The sequence below is a fragment of the Petaurus breviceps genome, unplaced genomic scaffold (genome assembly GCF_028583685.1).
Source record: "Petaurus breviceps papuanus isolate PSGF00001 unplaced genomic scaffold, PetGlider_PUasm1.0 191, whole genome shotgun sequence".
In the NCBI taxonomy this organism is placed as follows: domain Eukaryota; kingdom Metazoa; phylum Chordata; class Mammalia; order Diprotodontia; family Petauridae; genus Petaurus; species Petaurus breviceps.
Window position 1 is genome coordinate 1,421,986 of NW_027185811.1, and position 17,583 is coordinate 1,439,568.

At 40.3% G+C, this 17,583-nt stretch overlaps 1 protein-coding gene across 1 annotated transcript in view; it reads right to left on the reverse strand.

Annotated features, from left to right (window-relative positions):
- The window catches only part of LOC138164637 (transmembrane protease serine 12-like), a 77,056-nt gene extending 59,767 nt beyond the window's left edge, over positions 1–17,289 (reverse strand). The window contains exon 1 of the mRNA XM_069092553.1: positions 17,127–17,289. Within this exon, the coding sequence (XP_068948654.1) occupies positions 17,127–17,214 (88 nt within the window). The 5' untranslated portion in view covers positions 17,215–17,289. The remainder of the gene's footprint in view (positions 1–17,126) is intronic.
- Positions 17,290–17,583: the final 294 nt, after the last annotated feature.

Consider the following 17,583-nt stretch of genomic DNA (forward strand, 5'->3'; position numbering starts at 1 on the left):
TTTATGAGAAATCAAGATGCTGTTAAACAGATCCAAGCAAATGAAAGAATAGAAGGCAATGTGAAATATCTCATGGGAAAAACCACTGACCTGGAAAATAGATCCAGGAGAGATAATTTAAAAATTATTGGACTACCTGAAAGCCATGACCAAAGTAAGAACCTAGAAAGCATCTTCCAGGAAGTTCTCAAAGAAAACTGCCCTGATGTTTTAGAACCAGAGGGCAAAATAGAGGTTGAAAGAATCCACCGATCACCTCCTGAAAAAGATCCCAAAAAGAAAACTCCTAGGAATATTATAGCCAGGTTCCGGAATTCCCAGATTAAGGAGAGAATATTACAAGCAGCCAGGAAGAAACAATTTGAATATTGTGGAAACACAATCAGGATAACACAGGATCTGGCAGCTTCTATCTACACTGAGGGATCGAAGGGCTTGGAATGTGATATTCCAGAGGTCAAGGGAGCTGGGATTAAAACCAAGAGGCACCTACCCAGCAAAACTGAGTATCATGTTTCAGGGGAAAATATGGTCATTCAGTGGAATACAGGACTTTCAAGCATTCTTGCTGAAAAAACCATAGTTGAATAGAAAATTTGACATTCAGATACGAGAAGCAAGAGAAGCATGAGAAGGTAAACAGGGAAAAGAAATCATAAGGAACTTATCAAAGTTGAACTATTAACATTCCTACACAGAAAAACAATAATTGTAACTTATGAAACTTTTCTCAGTAGTTGAAGGGATTAGAAATATATATATATGTCTTTATATGAGGGTATGCGGGCATATGAATACATATGTGAATGTGTGTATATACGTTTACAGGTATACATAGATAGAGGGCACGGGACCAATTTAACAGGAAGGGATGATACTTAAAAGGTGAAATTAAGAGGTGAGAGGAATATAATGAGAGGAGATGGGGAGAGACAGATTGGGGCAAACTATCTCATACAGAAGAGGCAAGGGAAAATGGTTACAATGGAGGGGAAGAATAGGAAGGCAAAAGGGAATGGGTCAACCTTATTCCTATTGAATCTGGCTTGAGGAGGGAGGGAAATACACACTAAATAGGGGATCTCACCCTCCAGGAGAATAGGGGGGGAAGGAGATGTGAGGGGGGATGATGGAAGGGAGGGCAGGCTGGGGGGAGGGAACTTGGAAGCACCCACTTTTGAAAAGGGACAGGACCAAAGTAGAGAATAGAACAAGTGGGAGGTGGGATAGGAGGGAGGGAAATATAGTCAGTCTTTTACAATATATCTACTATGTTATTGTTTTGCATTAGCCGCACATGTACAACCTATACTGAACTGCTTGTCTCCCCAGTGGGGGTGGGTGGCAGGGGGTAAAGGGAATGAATCTGGAATTGAAAGTTTTAAAATCAAATATTCAAATATATATATATATATATATATATGTGTGTGTGTGTGTGTGTGTGTGTGTGTGTATATATATATATATATATATATATATATATATACTATTATTAATACTATCTTACATGTAATTAAGAAATAAGATATACAGGCACTGAGGCATAGAGATCCACTGGAAAAGTCGAAATGGGTATGGGAGAAAATATGGGAGAGAGAAGATTGGAGGTGGGGATATCCTGTGGGACTGCTGTTTGGGGGGATGGGTGGGAGAAAAATTGTAACTCAAAATCTGGCGGAAATGAATGATGTAAATCAGAAGTTAATAAAGCATTTTAAAAAAAGAATGTAAAAAAATGAGAAGAAAAATAAAAGATTGGAAAATTAAAAAAAACTAGCCATGTGACCTTGGGCAAGTCAGTTGACCCCAATTGCCCTCCAAAAAGCTAAGAAAAAAAAATAGAGCCTCATGGAGAACCGAATTTCTGTCTGATAGGGACCTTTAGAGTAATAGCTTGCCCTTGATGCCAATTCTTTTGAGGTAGCCAGGTGGCGCAGTGAGTAAGAGCGTGGCCTTGGCTTCGGGAGACCCAGGATATCCTCCGTTCAGGCCTCAGATACTTGGCACCCACACAAAATAACTGGCCGTGTAACCTTGAGCTAGTTGCTTAACACCAATTGCTTAAAAAAATTAAAATTAAAAAAAAATAAAACACTTTTTATACAAATTAAGTCAGATTTAAATAATTGGAAAAATATTCATGGGTGATCAGAGTCAATTAATAAAAAATTACAATTCTACCTAGTCTACTTATTCAATGCCATCCTAATTAAATTACCAAAAATATATTTTATTGAGCTAGGAAAAATAATAATAAATAACAAGTATCTGTGTCAATTGGTGGCCTTCTCTAGTACAGGATGGGGAAGGAGAGAGGGAGACAGTTTGGAACTTAAAATGCAAAAAAAAAAAATTTAATTTAAAAACAACAACAATGATATGCATTATGACTATGACAATGGAAAGAACAAACACACATACAAAATCAAAAGTGAATGTAACAAAATGATAAAGATTAAGTAGTTCTCAAAAGAAGAAAAATAAAAGGATACCCACAGCTCACTCCTTTGCTGAAGTGTGTTACCCACTGCTCATCTTTTCAGATTTTTTCAATGTATTGATTGGTTGTGCTGACTTTTTCCTATTCTTTTTCTTTCCCTTTTTTCTTTAAAAAATTAAACTATTTGTTATATGGGATGGCTTACTTGAAGGTAGAGAAAGTAATACTGGTGGAAACTATGTAAAAAATAAGAAGCAACAAAAACTTATTTTAAAAAAATTTTAAATGATAAACTAAAAAAATCCCTATCAAGTGGTCATCTAGCACCCACTTAAAGAACTTCAGCAGAGTGAGGAAGAACTCACTACCTCCTGAGACAGTCTATTTCCCTTTAGAATAGTTCTAAACTGAAGTTTTTACTTCTATCAAGGCTAAGTTAACCTTTCTGCAGCTACCACCCATTGTTCCTACCTCTGCCCTCTGAGGCTAAGCAGATAAAATCAAATAGCTCTTCATACGTTAGCCCTTAAAATATTTGAAGACCTCTATCATGTCCTACTCCAAATGTTTTCTTCTGCAGACTACTCCCCAGTTCCCTCAATTGATCTTCAATAATAGCATCATCTAGTCCCCTCATTATTCGGATAAAACTATTCTGGCTAAGTTCCATGTCAATGTCATCTCTAAAATGTGGCACCTGAACTAAACTTACTGCTTCAGATGAAATCTGACCAGGGTAGAGTCCAGCAGAACTATTAACTCTTTTTTTCTCTAGATTCTAGAAAATAGAATTCTAGAGAATTCTAGATTCTCTGCCTCTCTTAACATAACCAGAAACACAAGCTTTTTTGACCATCAAATCACAATACTGACTTATATGGAGATTACAATCCACTAAAATACATCATTATCACACAAATAGCTGTCCAGCCATCCTTTATATCCTTCCTCATCACTTACAATATTGTAAAAGGGATTTTTTAAAACGAGAACAAAGAATTTTACAATAATTCCAATTAAAATTTACCTTATTCAATTCAGTTCTTTTCAGATCTTTTTTGATCCTGACTCTGTCATAATTTTGCTATCCTGACACCTTTATAGGATATATAAATTTAATAAGCACAAAATTCATGCCTTCATCCAAGACACATATAGAAATGTCCACTAAAGATTTCCTTCTAAGTTGACATTGACCCCCATCAATATACTCTTTGACTCCAGAATGTACCCAACTATATTATCATTGTATCTCTTCATCTTGTCCACAACGATAGCAAAAGAAACCTTGTCAAATTAATTCCAAAATATTTTCCAATTTCAATATACTTTCTAACTCATTCTCTCATTAGAACTTCATGAGCCCTGGGGTGGCAGAAACTATTATCCCCATTTTATTTTTTTATTTTATTTTGGAGAGCAATTGGGGTTAAGTAACTTGCCCAAGGTTACAGGGCTAGTGTTTTTGTGTGGGTAATAAGTGTCTGAGGCCAGAACCAAAGTGAAGTCCTCCTGACACCGGGCCTGTGCTTTACTCACTGCACCACCTAGCCGCCCCCTATTTTCCCCATTTTAAAAATGGAGAAAGAGGGGCAGCCAGGTAGCACAGCAAGTAAGAGCACCGGCTCCAGTGTTGGGATGACCTGGAGATCGAATCCCAGGCTCAGATACTCAATACCACACCCAGAAATAACTGGCTGTGTAACCTTGAGCAAGTTACTTGACCCCAATTGCTTAAAAAAAAAATGGAGAAACAAAAACTCATTGAGGTTGTCACACAGCAAAGAGTAGACTTGAAGTTTAAAAAAAAAAAGTCCTCCGATTCACAGATTGCTGACAATTCAATTCAAACATTTATTAAGTGCCTAGTCTGTCTTAAGTACCAGAGAAAGATAAATATGGCACAGACCCTTCTTTCAAAGAGTTTACAATCTAACTGGAGATTATGACATGTAAATATATATCCATAATGCATGAGTGTAACACTGACAAGAATAGGTCTAGAAAAGTGCCATGACATTTTAGGAGGGAGAGACCATTTTCACTTGGGAAATGATAGTTCAGTTTGGTTGGAACATAGAATTCATGAAAGAAAGCAAAAGGAAATATAGTTGGAGTCTGATGCTGAATGGCTTTGAATATTAGTATACTTTATTCAGTAGGTAACAGATATTAAGATAATCAAATATTAGAAAGCTCTCTTACTGGGTGGCCAGGTGGCACAGTGAGTAAGAGGGCTGGCCTGCTCTTTGGAGACCTGAATCAGTTCTGGACTCAGATACTTAGCACCCACACAAAATAACTGGCCGTGTAACCTTGAGCAAGTTACTTAAACCCAATTGCTTAAAAAAAAAAAAGATCTCTTAGGTCTGAGTGTAAAGGACAAATTGGAGAGGAGAGATGGGAGGCAGGATGTTGTTGTTTTTCTTAATTTGTGCTATCTTTTGTTTTTATATTACAATCATTTCCAGATACGCTCCCACTTCTCATTCCCCTAAAATGAGTACTTCCGTGTAACAAACTAAAAAATATTAAGTAAAATCAGGGAACATAGTGACTGCATTGTAATAGGATACCACATTATATACCAGTAGTCTCCCCCTTTCTATTGAAAGGTAACATTTTATTATGTTTTCTGGGGCTAAAATGAGTAATTATAATTATTCAGTGTTTCTGAGTGATGAAAAATTAATGAAGATCTAGAGAAGAGAAAATGAAATATACATCATCCATCAGAGTAGTGAGAGTCCATTAGGGCAGAATACTGTATACACTGTCAGATATGGATTCTTTATCAGGTTGTTTTTTAAAATTAATTGTAATTCTTTGTCACAAGGGAGAGTTCAAGTTGGAGTTGGGGTGGGAAAAGACTGTTATGTGAAGAAAAAGAGCATCAGTAAAATACAAGGTGTCCCAAAAGTCTTAGTGCAGTTCTAAGCCCCTTTGGTAATTACTCAAGAGTTTGGTTTCCTTTTAGTGTTATGTAACAGAAAGTTGAGCAGCTAGATGGCAACAGTGGATATAGAGTACTGGGACTGGAGTCAGGAAGACCTGAGTTCAAATGTGGCCTCAGATACTTATTAGCTGCATGATGCTGGGCAAATCACTTAACCGTGTTTGCCTCAGTTTCCTCATCTGTAAAATAAGCTGGAGAAGGAAATGCCAAACTACTCTACTGCCTTTGCCAAAAAAACCCGAATGGGGTCACAAGGAGTAAAATGACTGAACAACAACTACAACACTGATTGAGGGGAGTTTTTTTTCCCCAATTATATGTAATTACAATTTTTAACATTCATTTTTTTATTTTTTTTCTCCCTCCCTCCTTTCCCCCTCCCTAAAATGGTAAACAATTTGATATATATTATATATGTTCAATCATGTAAAACACATTTCCATATTAGTCATGTTGTGAAAAAAGAAACAGACCAAAAGGAAAACCCCACCCACCCACCCAAATAAAGTGAAAATAGTATGCTTTGATCTGCCTTCAGACTCCATCAGTTCTTTCTCTGGAGGTGAATAGCATTTTCCATCATGAGTCCTTTGGAATTGCGTTGGATGACTGTATTGCTGAGAAGAGCTAATTCATTCATAGCTAATCACTGTGTAATGTTGCTGTACTATGTACAATGGTCTCCTGGTTCTGCTCATTCCATTTTGCATCAGTTCATGTAAAGTCTTTCCAGGTTTTTCTGAAATCTGCCTGCTCATTATTTCTTATACCACAATAGTATTCCATCATATTCATATACCACAACTTGTTCAACCATTCCCCAACTGATAGGCATTCCCTCAATTTCCAAGTCTGTACCACCACAAAAAGAGCTACTATAAATATTTTTATACATGTAGGTCCTTTCTCCTTTTTTATGATCTCTTTGGGATATAGCCCTAGAAGTGATATTGCCAGATTACAGGGTATGCGGGCATAGTTCCAAACTGCTCTCCAGAATGGATCAGTTCATGATACCAACAGTGCATTAGTTTCCCAATTTTCCCATATCCTCTCCAATATTTGTTACTTTCCTTTTCTGTGATATTAGCCCATATGATAGCTCCTGATCAATTTGATGAATTCCTCCCAACAAATTTAATGAGAATTACACAGTATGAATTTGTTGGCAAGTATCTGAAGGGCACATTTCACTTATGTGAATGTAGACTTATGTACTGACACCTTAATGATTAGCCTTCAGAGAATAGGGCTGCCTCCTGACGACTGAGGCTCAGGAGGAGAGACTCTTAGAGAAGCTGTCCCTTCTGTGGTCTATAAAAATGTAAAACCTTTTACACTCTTTTTCTTTCTACATGCTTTCTCTTCCTTCATATTTCAGATAAGAATGCAACAAGGCCTCACTTTATGCCCTCCACCAACCCTCTACCCTCACCCCCAGCCAGACAAGGAACAGAAAATGGAACTCAGAGAAGTATATACAGTGTCTGTGCTTTTTGCAAGCAATCCTGAAAAGGAAATTTCTGAACCTTAAGTTCCTGATTGCATTGTTTTGCCTTTCTGTTTCCTTTTCTAAGCATAGGCCACAAAAAAGACATTATCAACCCTGGCTATTACCTCCACGATGAGTTTGAGAGGCTCGAGAATCGCCTACCCCCCACTTTATTCCTCTCCACTTTAAAAGCTCTTCCTTGAGTGCTTCTTTTATGTGAGAAAATTCTCCCAGTGCATCCCTGTAGCAGCAAGCACCCCGGCATCCTCAGGGTTTGCTGCTACCACAGGTTCTTGGATCTGCTTTGTTAAAGGAAAGCAACTCAAAATGGGTTAACAAGCTTACTTTAATCAGTCAAATATGTATCGTTTACCTCGTTCAGGGGAAAAAGGTCAGCACCCGAACTTCAGAATATACAGACAGTATTATCAAGACAGAAACAGATCAAGTAGACAGCTTTCCAAACTGTGCAACCATTACATCCATACTCAGTCAACATCTGGGTTTCAACATCTGGGTTTTTTCAAAGCCGGGGGGGCTCTGGACAATGACTTCCCAGAATTCAGATCAAATCACAGAACACTTCTCAAAGTGAGTCCCAAAACAAAGCTACACATCAGGGCTTATATAGCCTTCTCCTGGCTCAGAGAATGTAACAACCTTATTGACCCACTGGCCAATCAAAAAGTATCTACTGAAAAACGAGCCTCCCACCCCAGGCTTCAGGTGCACTTTAGCCTAGGGGCAGGGAAGATCTTTAAAATTTACATTCGCATTACAATCCCTCATCTCACCCCTTCATTCTTTCTGGAAATCGTTCCAACATAATCAACTCACATTCTTGCCTTCTGTCTATGTAAACTCCTTTTAACTTACCTAATATGGTGGATAAAGTTCTTAGGAGTTACATTTATCTTTCCATATAGGAATGTAAAGATTAATTTTATTTATGAGTACTCTTTCTGATGATGTGATTACTCTTTCATTTGGCCTATTCTTCTTTTTAATGAGTTCTTTTCTTCAATGAATTTTTATGCCTCTTACCATTATTTTTTGTGCTTCTTTAACTAAGCTATTAATTCTTTTCTCAGAATTTTCTTGTATCACTCTCATTTCTTTTCCCAGTTTTTCCTCTACCACTCTTACCTTTTTCCTTCACTCTTCTGTTGGTCTTGGGTCCAATTAGTATTTTTCTTTGAGGTGTCTTTGTAGCTGTTTTCACATTGTTGTCTTCCTCTGAGTGTATGTCTTGGTCTTCCCTGTCACTGTAGTAGTTTTTTATGGTCAGGTTCTTTTTCTTGTTGTTGTTGTCTGCTCATTTCCCAGCCTATTTCTTGACTCTGAAATTTATGGTGAAGTTGGGCTCTGCTCACCTTGGAGTGGGGAGGAACTATCCCAAGCTATAGGCACAAAAAGTGTGCTGCTATTTTCAGAGCTAGTTGTGGGAGGTCTACACATTTTTGGTGTTTCCAAAGTGGTGTGAGCTTGGGAGAAGTATGATCACTACTTTCCTGGTCTTCGCTCTTGTCTTTACAGAGGAAGGGCCCCTAGTACTCTGCAGCCACAAGTATTAGTGCTCTCATTGCCTTGGAACTGCCATCAGAGTCCCTGCTCCCTTGTGACCAACCCCTAGTGCTATTCTCCACCCTGAAACTGTGACCCAGAACTGTGTATAGGCAAGAGAGTTGTCAATCAGTGCCAGTTATACCTAGTGCAAGCAAAGAGTCCCCTATAATTTCTTTCTGAACCATTGACTGACCCCTTTACTGTCTCTGCTACAGTAGAAGTGGAAAATAGAAGACATGAGAAATATTGAAAAGGTAGAATCCAAAAGACTTGGCAAATGACTAGATAAAAGAGATAAGAAAGGAAGAAAAATAAAAGATAACTCTGAGATCTTGTCAATGTTTGGGAGAATAATGGTATTACCAGCAGAAACAGAGAAGCTGGCAGGAAGAGGAAGGATGATAACTTCAGTTTTGGACATGTTGAGTTTCATGTACTTGCAGGCAGTTGGAAATATGGGGCTGTAGCTCAGAGGAGTGTAATGGAATTGGGAATTTGAAGATCTTCCCTGCCCCTTATAGACCTAGGGGTAATTTGAAGACCTCCCCTGCTCTGAAAGTAAACTCTGCCCCCTAGTAGGCTGAATGTAGTCACATGGAGCCTGCGGTGGGAGGAGTTTGCTGAAGGGAAACAGCCCACAGGAAGTGCAGAATCAGAGCCAGAGAGATAGTGGGAGAGAGAGGAGGTTCAGGCAAGGAGATAGAGTGGCTTGTGAGTAAATATTGATCTTGTATTGGTTTATGGGAAGGCTAAAGTATGCTGTGGCTCTCACTGTTATTATTGTTAATTTCTTTACTATTATGATGGAATCAGCTTACTGGATTAGGGATTTGGCTTTCTGGTGTCTAAATAAATGTGTCACTTCTGTCATCTATCTGGAGAGTTTGGTATATTTTGCGATCAAACATCATGCGATATTTATAGTCACAGTCTTTATCATGATCATAGGTGCTGTTGCACTGGCACTACAAGGAGAAATGAGGTTGAGCCAGATTTATGAATCATCAACACAACAGTGATATTTGAAGCTTTGGTTGAGATCATTTCAAGACTGTAGAAAGGGCCTACTATACAACCTTGAGATACTCCATTTTAAGGGGAAAGATTCCTATTCTACATTTCAGTATGAATTGCTAGAAGTAGAACAGTGAACTATATCTTTTCTAAGACAATCTGAATTCCTTACTTCTTCAACCCCCAAAACCAAGGTCCAGAGAGATCGTGCAGATTATGCCTTCGCCCACAAGTATGAAACCAAAGAAATAAGAACAAAAATAACTCCCTTAGTTTACTAGGCACAAATAACCACTTTAATAAAACCAGCAATAACATAGCAGATGCAGGGGCCTTGGCAGATGGAGAGTTGTTGAATGAGCAGATGCTCTGATGGTTTTATTACACTGTACTGCAGATTAGCCCTTCTCTAAGAGGGGGGTAGATATCAAGTACTGCTACAGTAACTATGATTCCTGAAGAGGTAGGCAAAGACACACAACTACACACACACACACACACACACACACACACATCAGCTGCCTTTCTACTGGGTCAACAAACTGGTAGAAAGCACACAAATGCTCATGTAAAGGGAGGTTCACCAAGTTATCAACAGAGGTTCAGTTGTGTGCCCAATCATAGAAGGTTTACTTGGGTCAATTTCTCTGCTAAAGTAATTCTACCCAAATGTAACAGGGTTGTTACCAGCTTACATTCAATGGCAACAGAAACTGCCCTTCTTTTTAAATATCCCAGTAAACACTGCCTCCACAAACCAGGATGGTAGTGTAATTCTTCTCAATATTTCTCAAATATTAACCTTATTTCTGAAGTTCAGGCAAATTTCCCAGCAAACATCCCAACAATGTGCCTTTGGTCAAGTTCCTTTTCCTCTCTGGACCTTAGTTTTCCCATCTATAAAATGGAGTGCTCAGATGAGTTTGGAAAAGAAATGACTTGCAGGAAAATTTGCCAGCTGTCTTCAAATGAGATAATGTTTGTCTCAAAACCAATAATATTTATAAAGCTCTTAGCACAGTGTCTGGCACATAGGAAGTATTTAATAAAGGCTTATTCCCTCCTCCCCTTTCAAATATATGAAAGGATGTCATATATATAGATCTGATAAGAAGAATTGTTTTATTGGTGCCTGTGGTAGGAACAGTACCTGTGTCACATAATTAAAGGAGGCTTTCCTTTAAGAAGTTAAGGAGGCCATCCACAGGATTTGATTGGCTTAGAGAACTAGAGTTTGAACAAAGGGCACTGCTTCCTTATCGCCTGAGAAATAAAAATCCCAGATAAAAATAGAAGCTAGTGTACTAAAGGTTTAGCAGAATTCCCACTGCCCTTCCAATCACATGGAGGTATAAGGTAAACAGGTATGTGAAATGGAAGAGTCTATTTTAATTAGTAATTGTATTCTTTTTCACCTCTTATTGCTAAAAAATATATATTTTCATTGAATTTTTTTGATCCACCAGTTTTTCATTGTGCTCCACTCTGGAGCCTGAATAGCTAGCCTGGCCTGAGCTAGGCCTGGCCCAGAATATTTGGCTCCTCTGCCCTAACTCACTACAATAATGCTACAGCTCTCTATTTCCCTATGTTTGTCAAAGGCATACAATTCCTCCAGTCTCACAGGTTCATAATCATTCTTACCCTCAATTCTTCATATTCCCTTGTTACACATAGCCAATCAGCTGCTAAATCTTGCAGTTTCTACCTCCACAGCATCTCTCAAGTCTAACCCCTCTCCATTCACAGAGATGCCACTGTAGTTCAGATTCTTATTACCTAATTCCTGAGTTACTGCAACAATCAAGATTGGCTAATCTTCATCTCTCCCCACTCCAATTCATTCTCCACACAACTCCCCAAATGTTTTTCTTTCCATTGTGAATGCAACTATGTCACTCCCCACTCAGTCAACTCTGGTCACTCCCTGCTGCCTCTAGAACAAAATACAGACTCCCCTGTGCAGCTCTTAAAGCCATTCACAACCTGGCCCCAGTCTATCTTTCTCATATAAGTTTAGATTACTTTCCTTCCTGTACTTCAGGGTCCAGACAAGTGGCCTCCTCTCCGTTATTCACCCACACAAAGCTCCACTCCCTGTCTCTCCTTTTACACTGGACTTTTCCCATACTTGAAATGTACTCTCCTTTCTCCCCTCCCCTCAAGTAATTTTTCTCGATCCAGAGGGGGTTTCAATTATGTAACATCTCTACACCATCTAGGGATAGGGGAAAAGAAGAACTTGGGCCCCTGGGAACCTTTAGGTATTAGGTATTTTCTGACCCAGATGCCTAAACAAATCTGATATTGCCGTTTGCTAAAACAAGACTGTTCAGGATGTAAGTCCCAGTCAAATGATTCTATATTCCCATCCTATGTATGGCTAACAAGTTTCAATCTTTCCCCTCCTAATCCCTGTGATATGGAGACATCTCCCACCTCAGCAAAATCCTTTTCATTCTATCATTCTGTACTCTCTCATCTGTCAACCTCAGCATTAACCCTAACCCATGTACCTCTTCTGCTCTGCCCTCCCCTTCCATTGTGACCTTTGTGACCTATGGTCTACCCTAAGTAAATTTCTTCTCATCTTAGACATCTCTTCTTCTCACATGCCTTCAATTTTCTTGCACTAAGAAATCTGGATTCCCCCTCCGCCCCTGCCCCCCTGGCAAAAAAGACACTTTATCCCTGGTCACCTTTTCCCCCTATCTACTGGCTCCTTCTCTGCTGCCTACAAACAAGCCTAGGTCTCTATCCTTTAAAAAATAACAAGAAACTTTTTCTTGACCCTACAACCTCAAGCTATCATCCTGTAGTTCTCCTTTCATTCATAACCAAATCCTAGAACAGACCATCTAGACTGGTTGCCTTTACTTTCTCACTCAATTCTTATACTCTTACAATCATCTCTACCTCAACTCAAATTGCTATCTCTTCAAGATCATCAGAAATCTTTTTACTCCTAAATCCAATGAGCTTTTCTCAACCCATATCCTTCTTGACCTCTCTGTAGCATGTGACCCTGTTAACTACTCTCTCCTTATGGACTCTTCCTCTTACCTGGGTTTTCATGCAGTTTTTCTGTAATGGTTCTTTTCCTACTTGTTGGATCAAATCCTTCTCTGTCTTCTTTGCAAGTTCATCATTCATATCTTGCCCCAACTATGCATAGGAGTATGCATATATTAAGGCTCTCTCCTGGGGTCTTCTCCTCTTCTCTATACTCTTTCTTTTGGTGATCTCATCAGCTCTTATGGTTGGAGAATTATCATCTCTATGTATATGACTCCCAAATCTACACATCCTGCCCTCATCTCTCTCCTGAATTCCCCTTCTGTATCTCTAATTGTCTGCTTTATATCTCACTGGATTATAGATTAATAAATGTAGAGCTGAAAGGGATCTTAGAAGTCACTGAGTCCAACTTCCTCATTTTTACAGATGAAGAAACTGAGGCACAGAGAGGTAAAGCTCACACAAGTAGTAAGTGGCAGACAAGATTTGAACCTAGATCTTCTATGTAATAATTGTATACATGTTGAGCCTTTTCATAAGGAAATGACTTGCCCATTCTTGAAAGTCTTGAAGCACAAGCTGAATCATGCTTGTCTGGGATGCTGAAGATGGGGTTCCCATTCAAAGAAAGGTGAGAGGCAGCATGGTATAGTACAACAGAACGCTGAATCTGGAATCCAAGGATCCAGCTACCATGCTTAGTTACTACCTGTGTGACTTTGGGCAGTCGACCTACTCAACCTCTCTGTATCTTACAAGCTCTAAATCTATCAGGACTGGCTTAGGTGCCCTCAGACTCCTCTCACATCTGAGGAGTCTGTTTTTAGAAGCCTCCTACTGATATGCTCTAAGACTATGAAAAACATTCCCCTAGGGGACACATGATTCTTTGATTTTCCCAGGGACATACTTCCAAGACCTATCAGGATGATGCTTGTGGAAAGACAAACAAATCCACTCTTCATACAAGTCCAGCGTAAACAGTAATGCAGGGAATCACTAGCAGTTCACAAGCATTTGAAAGGATTATGAAAATATATATTTTTTTAGTTTTCCCAAAATAATCCTCAGAGACAAGTCCCAACATGGTTCTCAGCAACAAGAAAAAGGACGTAGGCGTTCTTGAGGCAAAAATATGGGCAACTTGAGGGCTGGAAGTCTGGCACACAGTAAGCACTTAATGCTTGTTGACCTAACTCCCTATAGCATAGGTCAAGGCATAGCAAGTAGATCATTCAGTCAATAAGCATTAAGTGCCTACTATGTGCTACATACTGGGGATACAAAGAAAGGCAATAGATAAATAAGTAACCAAAAACCAAAACAGTCCTTGCCCTCAAGAAGCTCACAATCTAAAACAGGGGACTAGATGCAAATATGTACAAACATATATACAGGAAAATGGGAAATAATCAACATTAAGGAGGCAGTAGAATTAAGAGGGATTAGAACAGTGACCTGTAGAAGGTAGGATTTTAGCCAGGACTTGAAGGAAGTCAGGGAAGACAGGAGGCAGAAATGAAAAGGGAGAGCGTTCCAGGCATGGAGGACAGTCAGAGAAAATGCTCAGAATGGAGGGTAGATCTGGATGCAGTGATTAGAAGGGCACTGATAAAGTTCCCCTGACACTCCCCACACCCAAAATACCTTCTTTTTCAGTCTGTCACACTGCCTAAAATGCTAACACTAGTGCTTTGGGCTAAAGCATTACTTCACTAATTGGCTTCCTTTATACTTCAAGTATAAGTATAGGTTATACATATGTAGTCATGCAAAACATTTCCATAATAGTCATGCTGTGAAAGAAAACATGGACCAAAAAAATAACCTCGAGAAAAGTAGAGAAAGTAGAAAAGTATGCTCTGATCTGTATTCAGTTCTTTCTCTGGGTATTGGACAGGAGGGACAACATATTACAATGCATAAATTAATCTAACTCCTCTTCTCCACCTCTACCTCCCCCAATGGCTAGAAAGAAAAGTTTGCACTAGTTCTGAAGTTCTTTTGAACTCTCAGATTCTGAGTCTTAATTCAGGTCACCATTCTCATCCCTCTTAATTCTAGTGTCTCCTTAATGTTGATTATTTCCCATTTATCCTGTATATAAGTGTTTTCCCATATTTGCATCTTGTTCACCATTTTAGATCGTGAGCTCCTTGAGGGCAAGGGCTGTTTTGGTTTTTGGTTACTTATAAATCAAAATCTCAATAAGCCTTGGTTTCTTCAAGTATAAAATGAGAGCGTTGGCCTAAACAATCTCTAAGACCCCCTTCTGACTCTAAATTTATGAGGGCTGTAATTGTTTGACATGAAAAGAAAAAGATAAGAGCACATTGAGTAGTTTCTATATGGAGCAAGTATCAGAAGAAAGACTTGAATGAAGCCTGGAGACTTGCATGAACTGATGCAAAGTGAAATGTACTGTGTACAAAGTAACAGTAAACTGATCATCTGTGAATGATAGCTATTCTCAGCAATACAATAATCCAAGACAACTCTGAAGGATTTAGGATGAAAAATGCTATCAATACCCAGAGAAACAACTGATCAGAGCATACTTTTCTCGAGGTTATTTTTTTTGGTCCATATTTTCTTTCACAACATGACTATTATGGAAGTGTTTTGCATGACTACATATGTATAACCTATATCGAATTTCTTGCCTTCTCAGTGAGAGTGGTAGAAAGGGAGGAAGGGAAAGAATTTGAAAATCAAAGTTTTCAAACTGAATGTTAAAATTTGTTTTTACATGTAACTTGGGGGAAAAAATATCAAATTTTTTTTAAAGAAAGGCTTGAATTACCCGGTATAAGTACTTCCTGGGCTAGCTTATTCTCTCCAAACTTCCCTCACAAAGGCAGAAGTGGAGTTCCCAGAGAGGGATCCCTACCATTCTGATATGACTGAAACTTTCCCAGGATCCTAAAGGTAGTCCTGTTTTTGGAGTGGATACACTCCTACAATTTGTCCCTGTAGTTCCTGAGACCCTGCCAGTGTGCTTCCCATTTACAAAAGATCGTCACCACCACACCATTAGCTGTTAAATATAAAACATCTATTTAGTAATAAGGCAAATGCACACATAAACCCGATTCACATTCACCAGTGCATGTAGAGTCTATGAGTGAGCATATACTTATAAGAACCTAGCAGGGAGGCACACGAGTACGTAAACCTATCTGTTTAGGGGGCAACTAACAACTCTGGACGTATTCCTTATCTTAGGTCCTTTCAAAAACAATCTGCACCTCACTTTCTGAAGCTGTTTCTCTGATAGCTGCTCTGCTTCTGGTCCTGACTTCTCTCCCGACAGGCAAATCTACTCCTCTCCCGTTAAAAGGGACGATGCTGCTGACAAACTATTTTAACTCATAATCAACTTTAACAGTTGGAGTGACATGCAGTTCCCTTCAGCCAGAACACTTCGAAGCTCCTTGGGTTAATTCTCTGGGTAACGCAGACAAGCCCCAACAGCTCCTCACTCAATCGTCGTCTGCACTATCTAATCAAAACTCTTCTTACAACAACATAGCTGCAACATTTGTCTTTTTCCCTGTTTCTCCCTCCAAACCACGAAAGGAAGGAGAGAACTACTAGGTCCTTCTGAAAAGATGAAGCTGGGAAAGCCCAAGCTCATGGGTCCGGATCGTTTCCAATGGGCCTTTCCAAATGACGCTTTCACCAGCCCCCAGCAGGCTCCCAGCCAAGCAGCTGGTCTTCCTTTCAGGCGATCTCTAGATAACTTTCTTAACTCAGCTCTTAATTCATCTCCTACTGGCTTATTTGTGGTCTTAAAAATAAAAGACTCCTGTTGGTCAGTGTTTCTCTAATTTAGGAAATTAGTCAGTCCTTATTTAATCTTTCCATACCTTCCAAAGAGTTGGTTATCCCCTATTAATGCTAGTTTCTTCCTTCCCTTAATTATTTCCAATTTATCCTGCATATATCTTGTTCGTGCATAGTTGTTTGCATGTTGTCTCCCCCAACGGACTGAGCTCCTTGAGGACAGGTATTTTCGCTTTGCTGTGTTCTGGGGTCAGCAAACTACCCTCCCCCACCTTCCCTACCCTCCACCGCCTTTCTGTTCGTGTGTTCCTACACTGACTGCGGCTGGGTAGTTCGCAGACTGTGGGTGCCTAAGCACAGTACCTGGCATACAGCAGGCAGTTAATAAATGATAATTAACGGATCCAAATTTCTTCTCTTTTCGTTTTAGCAAACAAACTAATCACAGACTAAGAGGCAAGTAGAAATGATAGAATGGGGAGGGCTCCTACACTGATGAGATCACCAATCCCCAAAATGACTGGAGGGCTGTGGAATGGTGGAGAGAGCACGGGGTCAGGAAGACCTGGGTTCAAATCCTAACGCAGGGCACGTCATTAATCGCGTGACCCCAGCGTGTCCCTGTAGCGCTGCGTTCTTCAGTTCCCCACTCTGTAAAGTAGGGAGGATGCCTTCAGGTTCCCCGGCGGAAGGAGGACAATGATCCGGGAACTCTTCTGGGTGAACAGCACCCAAATCAATATGTGTAAAACGTGACTGGGGAGCCTACGAGGGCGACCCGCCCCTGGGGGTGGGGAGGGGGAGGGGGAGAGAGGCGGGGGGAGGGGGGGGGGCAGGGGCGGGGCCGCACTTACTCTGGTCGAAGGGCACCACTCTGTCCCTCGCGTATGTGAAGCTGCCCCAAACTAACCACAGGGAGGCGCCCACAAGCCAAGGCCCCATCTTGGGTGAGGGTTGGAGGGCGGGAGAGAGGGGAGGGAAAAGAAATGGCTGCGGGGGCAGCGCTCTTTCCCCGTCCTCTGACGTCAACGCAAGGCGCGGGCTGGCCTCGCGGCAGGAAGCGCTGCCTACGTGCCCTCGGCGCCGCGCGTCACGTGATGCGTCATGACGTCATTCGCAGGTGGCACGGAGAGGCTGCATAGGAATTGCGGGGGTGGGGGGAGGGGTGAAGAGTGAGAATGGGGCTATACATTCCTCTCCCTCTCCTCGGTGCTTTCCTTGGCCCTGTAACATAGGAAATGAAAACAAGCCCAGCATGGGCGTGTCCGCTTTCTACCCTGGCTGGGGGGGTCACCGAGGTTTTGGGGGGGG